This window comes from Limulus polyphemus, unplaced genomic scaffold, assembly GCF_000517525.1.
Source record: "Limulus polyphemus unplaced genomic scaffold, Limulus_polyphemus-2.1.2 Scaffold6544, whole genome shotgun sequence".
Lineage (NCBI taxonomy): Eukaryota > Metazoa > Arthropoda > Merostomata > Xiphosura > Limulidae > Limulus > Limulus polyphemus.
In genome coordinates, this window is record NW_013672154.1 from 26,539 (window position 1) to 29,617 (window position 3,079).

At 29.3% G+C, this 3,079-nt stretch overlaps 1 protein-coding gene across 1 annotated transcript in view; it reads right to left on the reverse strand.

Annotated features, from left to right (window-relative positions):
- The window catches only part of LOC106473839 (death-associated protein kinase 1-like), a gene marked incomplete at its 5' end in the record, with an annotated part of 36,403 nt that overhangs the window by 14,091 nt on the left and 19,233 nt on the right, over nt 1-3,079 (reverse strand). The window contains one exon of the mRNA XM_022402225.1: nt 1,540-1,728. Within this exon, the coding sequence (XP_022257933.1) occupies nt 1,540-1,728 (189 nt within the window). The remainder of the gene's footprint in view (nt 1-1,539; nt 1,729-3,079) is intronic.

A 3,079-nucleotide genomic window follows, 5' to 3' on the forward strand; every position in this document is an offset into this window, starting at 1 on the left:
AAACTAAAATAAAGATTTGTCCATGAATATATTGAGTATTTGTTTTGAATATTCCATGTGCAAAGTAATTTTCATGTTAAGATTAAAAATACTTTTCCTCATCTCAAAAATTTAAAATTTTCTTTGTGTAATCCCTAAAGCCTCCTAAATACATTTCAAATGCTTTTTTACAGTAAAACTTTAGATTTCTTCTGTTATTTTCCCTACTCTAACTCCAAACGGAATTGGTCAATTTGACCGATCTTGTAACCAGCAAGAAAAAAAATCTAAATAAATCTAAATTACTCTTTTTTTTTCCTTTCTAGAATGACTATAAGTAGCTTTAAGCTCATATTGGTATACATATATTTATAATTTAATTTTATTGTTTTATTGCCCTTTGAACCATGTCTAACTACTATCCATGCCATAAAAAGTTGTATATCACTCAGGGTATGTGTAGCTCACGTTACGCTATCGAATTACATTACCTACATGCTGCTTGCGTGCGTGCCTTGTGAAACATTTTTATTATATTATTATTTATTTTACCTAATTTAATCTTAACTAACCTAAAAGGATCCCTATTTTTACATTTTAGTTACTTTTATAATAATAGATAAATAATAAACATGAAAAACAAGAAATAAATTACTTACCCAATCTTCTTTTGTCGATTATACTTAAGCCTACAAATTTTATACTAATAGTAGCAGTGCATTAAATAATTTTTATTTAATTAAACAATGCACCAAAGAACATAATCTAATAACATTCAAAAAGCAGACAATTTCCGCTAAATCTCAAAAATTTTCTGGCTTTTTAACTATGCAAGAAAAGCCATTACAAATTCATTCAAGCTAGTTGTTAACTTTCCCATGGGAACAAAGATTGTACTCTGAGTGACATTGACACTGCTCAAAACACAACGTTATACAATATTTCATTTGATAGATAAAAACCTCGACTTTCTATTGGTTATAGGTAATTTATAATTAAACGTAAAAGAGAACTATTAACAAAGCCTAAAAGAGAGGACGTGACAGGTAAGTGTGGCAGGAGGGGTGTGATTTTCTAGTTATAAATGTGTTACTGTGTAACTCTAGGGGAAGTTAAAGATTTTTGAAAATATTTGCTTATAGAATTAAGAACTGAAAACTTGTATACTGTTATAATAGGGATTAATAGCTAAGTGGTTATGTCATATTAATTGGTATAAAAGTAGTTTCATAAGATTTTTCACTAAAACTTTCTGTCATGCATAGCAAAGGATACCCGGAGAAAAAAGGTTAATAGATTTGATTTGAGGACTGGGGGCAATTTTCAGACCAAAAGAAAAGCTGTATTAATCCATGAGAAATCTTTCCCTCCCAAAAAAACCTCTGCATACTTTTTCAAGCTTGTCAATATCTATTATAAAATAAGAGCAGAAGTGCACAGGGTACACAAAAGCCACACCAACACCTTATACAATAACTTTTTTTTTGCTTTTAAATTCAAAATCTTTATAGAGAAAATATATTTTGTAACTATTTTTACTAAACTAGAAACAGAACTAACCTCTCCTGTTAACTGCAGCTGTGTAATCAGTTCTTTCATATGATCTTCTCCAGCTAATGGATTAATCTGCAAATGCACCATGTCAACAAACTGTTGCCATGACAACACAGGAAAGACAGCAGAAGACTTCCTCCAAGATGGTAGATGAGAAATCATAGAGTCAAGAAATCCTGTTTGCTTAGGAAGATTCTGAAGAGTAGATATAAAACAATATTTCAAATGTCTCAAACTCCATAAATCATAAATCACATGCATTAAGAAATAATTGAAATATGATGAATACTTAAAAACAAAACAAGTTGAATTACAAAAAAATTTACAACAAAGTTTACATACAAACTCACACACACAAAAAAGAAACAATAATAAAAAACACTATCTCTCCTTTTTTGAGACTAGTACTTCTTCTTTCAGCAACAGAGTATTCTTGAAATTTCACACTCAAGCAAGAAAATGTTTTTGATAAAAAAAAGAAACTAACCAAATATGATATAAAACTGGAGATGTGTTGTTCTATTTACAAATTATAATTTAGGGAGCAATACTGAAGTGCATAAGAATGGATAATTTACTTTACTGAAAATCTACTTATAAAAACAACAACAACAATAGAAAGGACTATTGAATGATTCCATCAACATTAACACTAAGGATAAAAATAAAGCATAATAATGAGTCTTAAATAATGTTATACCAGTCCAAGTCTAAAAAGACAAAAAAAATGAGGCAAAAATATTGAAGTAATATTATGAAAATGTAAAGATTGAACAAAAATCACAGAAAACTTCTAATGTTAACTTTATTAACTGGATGTCATGAAAGACCTGAAATTTATCTTAGCACTTTTTTTATCCTTAACAGAGCAATTTTAATATTTTAGTTACTTTTCTGTATTTTGGCAGAAAACCGTAATGATGTCTTGCTGACAATCTTGGTCCTAAACATTTCAACCAAGTTGACTACTGACTGACTACAAGATGCTTCAATGAAATAAACATGTATCATATGATAGTAATATATCAACAAATTTGCATATTATTCTCATTGTTTAATTATGATAAAAATAAACAATCACATCAAAGCAATATAATTAAAACAATTGAAATGTGGTATATCTTAACTTAACAAGCAATGTTTTCTCTGTACTAAAGAACTGTTTCCAAAGATGGTCCATGTCACAATATAATACTACAAACCAAATAACCGAAATGTGGTATATCGTACCTCAAAAACCTCGACTTTCTCTGTACTGAAAAATTGTTTTAGAAGATGTTCCATGTCAAGGGACAATACTCAAATAAAATCACTGAAATGTGGTATTTCTTACCTGAACAGCCTTGACTTTCTCTGTACTGAAAAATTGTTTTAGAAGATGTTCCACGTCAAGGGACAACACTCAAATAAAATCAATGAAATGTGGTATTTCTTACCTGAACAGCCTTGACTTTCTCTATACTGAAAAACTGTTTTAGAAGATGTTCCATGTCGAGGGACAACACTCAAATAAAATCAATGAAATGTGGTATTTCTTACCTGAACA